The following is a 3386-nucleotide window of genomic DNA, read 5'->3' on the forward strand; positions in this document are numbered from 1 at the left end:
AAAAGGAAGCTCTGTGGGGAATATTTACAAAGTGGATTCTTTGTGTGGATTTTTGTACAATGGGGCATGCTGGGGATTTATTTCAAAGCGGGATTTCTAGGATTTGTTGGGGTAAGCTTGCTGGGGAATTTTTACAAAAGGACTCGCTGGGATGTGCTGGGGAGATTCCCTTTTGTTTTATTATTTTTTTTTGTATATTGGGGAGACTCTGTGGGAGATTGTACAATAGAGACTCCATAAAAATATAAGTTCTGTTACTTCCTCTTTTTCCTTTTATATGACAGTGTTTGTTTGGAAACATAACCAAAATACCCTTTGTGTCTTTTGGTCTACAACATGCCATGTCATTCCTGTAAGAGATTCTCATTTAGGTTCGCAAGCTGGCCAAGAAACCACTGTTCCAAAAAAATAGGACATCATTTAGGGTAAAAAGATATACTAAAATTAAAGAGTTTCTAGATGTAGAAATCTAGAAAGGTGGGAATGGATAAAAACGGAAGTGTCATATTAAATATAATGGAGGGAGTATGTGTAGAATACACCTTAGAAATGCGAAGTCATAGGTAGTTGGTATCTGACCTTGTGTAAATGGGGATATCCTAATTACTGCACTCTTGTTGCCAGCACGCGAACCTCTCTACTGCAAGTAATAGAATATTTTATCAATTTCTTCTCTGAGTATACAGGAAATGTAATTTTTCTTTGTTGACTTGTACAAATAAACAGCAATGCAGATCGTGTTAGCTGGTGGGAGCTGATGGTACTGGTATCGCATGCGCACCCATCAGTTGCTACCATGGCTAGAACCCTTCTTTCAGGAGCAACCATTGTGTATAATGGTAACCCCCTGAATGATCTTTCGCTGAATGCCTTCCTCGACAAGTTCATGGAAAAGAAACCAAAACAAAGCACTTGGCATGGTGCCTCCCAGATTGAACCAGCTAAGAAGGTTAGTTGTTATAGATAACAAAGGATATTTACCAATACCACTTTGATTCAGGCTTTAATTGATTTACTCCGTCATTGCTTGCACGTAAGTTTGACGTGATTATTTAATATCTCTTGTTTTATCACATTTATCTTGTTTTTCTTGCAGCTTGACATGCAAGGGCAGTTGATTGGGTCAGAAATTCTCTCCTTGGCTGAAACAGATGTACCCCCTGAGGATCTCGTCTTCCACAAATTCTACGTAAATAAGATGAAGTTGTCGAAGAAGCCTAAGAAGAAAAAGAAGAAGACGTCAGAGGATGAGGCTGCTGAGGAGTTTTTGACTGCGGATGGTAGCGATGTCGAAGATGAGATTGATGAAGAGGCTGCTGATGAGAGTGAAAATGAGGAAATCGACAGCATGTTAGAGTCCGGTGGGATTCCCTTGGAAGCCAACGGTGAATATGATTACAGTGATTTGGACGAGGTTGCTAACGAAGATGATGACGAGTTGCTTGGTGATAACAGCGATGATGAGATGAATGCTCTTCTGGAACATGATGGAGCTGACATTAATTCCGGGCAGTGATGATGAAAATGATGTAGAAAAGGCAGATGAAGTTGATGAAGAGGATGTTGTACATCTAAGGAAAAAGAAAAGGAAGTCAGACAAGCGTGCCGGAAAATCCCCGTTTGCTAGCCTTGAAGACTATGAACATTTGCTTAACAAGGACAGCGCAGAAAAGCCCACTAAATCAAGAAAGAAGAGAAAGAGTTCAAATTAAGCATGCCCCTAGTTTACATTAAAGAGTTGCTGATTTTGATAGCCTATTATCACAGATTCTCCCGAGATAGGTGAAGGAACTCTTTATATACCCCATATTGTTGCCTCAATTTTTCCAGCACCTAATGTATTGTGTTGTAATCTTAAAAAGTTTAGCTGATAACTCCAACCAATTTATATCTTGTCGAATCTACTATTCCGACCAATTTAATTCCAATACACATTAGAAACAACAGAAATATTTTGCAAGTTTATTTACATTAGACAACTAATTGATCACATTTTATTTATTGTTCTATATTGACAAGGTTGTGATGTGCTGAAAACCTGAAATGCCGTAAATAGTTAGGGATTGATATTACTCGACCACACCTTGTAGTTTAAGATATGTAATTTTCACAAATATATTCCTCTGAACGTGAATTGGAGGTCGGAACCCAAGGAGAGCAATTGTTATTAAACTATTTACCCTTGTCTACCCACAAAAACAAAATTATTTACCCTTGTCTACCCATTTATTTTTCTACCCATAAACTATTTACATTTCCTACCCATAATAGGTTTTGTGGGGAAATTTTTCTTTATTCTCCATTTTTTTTGTGTTTCTATGCTTCTTTTCTTTTCTTTTTTCTTTTCTCCTTTTTTCCCTCGTTTTCTTCTTATTTTTTTTCTTTTTTCCTTTTCTAATTTTATTTAACTTATGTTTTTTATATTCTTTTTCTCTTCATAATCTAATTTCATTTACAGTTTTCACTATTTTTTTTATATATATTATTACTAAAGAAAAATCAAATTGTGTACCAATTAAATGTAGTTAATACAATCAAAAAAATATTAACTAACATATGATACCGGTATAGTATATAGCTATACCAACAGGGTATATAAGTGTACGCAAAGAGTTAAAAAAAAAATTTAATTCAATTATTAAACTGAAATAATATCAGTTGTCAAAAAAAAAAATTAAAATTCTAAAAGGACCTAATTGTAAGAGTATACCATTACATCATATAGCATACTATAATTTTTTTTTTTTTGCATTTTGAGTATGCCCCTCACGCTTGGGTAAAAGCTTAAAATAAATTAAAAGGGAAAAGACAAGTGAATTTACGGGTAATAAGTATACTATTATTGTATATTGTATACTATTACAGCATATTGTTACAGTATCTTGCATATTATTACAGTATACCATAACAATATATTGTATACTATAATAGTATACTGTTGCAGTATAACTATATACTCCTATACTATATTAGTATACTGTAGCGGTATACTATTTTGTAAACTATAATAGTATAGTGTTGCAGTATAGCTATATACTCCTACAACATATTGTACACCGTAGTGGTATATTGTAGCTGTGTTCTTCTTCGATTTTCAACTGAAAATTTCGATCTCAATCACCTCAAATCAGCTCCAAACGCTATCAAATTTCAGTATAAAATTCCAGAAGGTACTATAAGCAATATTTAACAGCACCCACTTTGAATCAACATTTTCATGTTAGGAAAGAATTTGGAGTACTTTCTAAATTTTATTTGAATGACTATATTGATGGTCTTCGTTGAGCAGAATCAACCAACTGCGTGTTGGTCCCCTCCTTCAATTTTGAATCATGATACACCATTGAAGCTCTCATTTCATAGTTGTAGACTTTTATACAAAGATT

General features: G+C 34.4%; 1 protein-coding gene across 1 annotated transcript; it reads left to right on the plus strand.

The window, feature by feature from the left end:
- The first annotated feature begins 696 nt into the window (after window positions 1-696).
- LOC138891094 (protein SLOW WALKER 2-like) lies at window positions 697-1824 on the plus strand. The gene is made up of 2 exons (XM_070174064.1): window positions 697-949; window positions 1097-1824. Exons 1-2 carry the CDS (start codon window positions 758-760, stop codon window positions 1514-1516), a joined length of 612 nt encoding a protein of 203 aa, XP_070030165.1. The 5' UTR covers window positions 697-757; the 3' UTR covers window positions 1517-1824.
- Window positions 1825-3386: the final 1562 nt, after the last annotated feature.

The sequence above is a fragment of the Nicotiana sylvestris genome, chromosome 5 (genome assembly GCF_000393655.2).
Source record: "Nicotiana sylvestris chromosome 5, ASM39365v2, whole genome shotgun sequence".
Taxonomy (NCBI): Eukaryota; Viridiplantae; Streptophyta; class Magnoliopsida; order Solanales; family Solanaceae; genus Nicotiana; species Nicotiana sylvestris.

Excerpts from the sequence above, each read along its gene's own strand:
- LOC138891094 (XM_070174064.1), top strand. The coding sequence starts at position 758 with ATGGTACTGGTATCGCATGCGCACCCATCAGTTGCTACCATGGCTAGA. Across the intron at positions 950-1,096 it reads AGATTGAACCAGCTAAGAAG|CTTGACATGCAAGGGCAGTT; the intron begins GTTAGTTGTTAT and ends TTTTTCTTGCAG.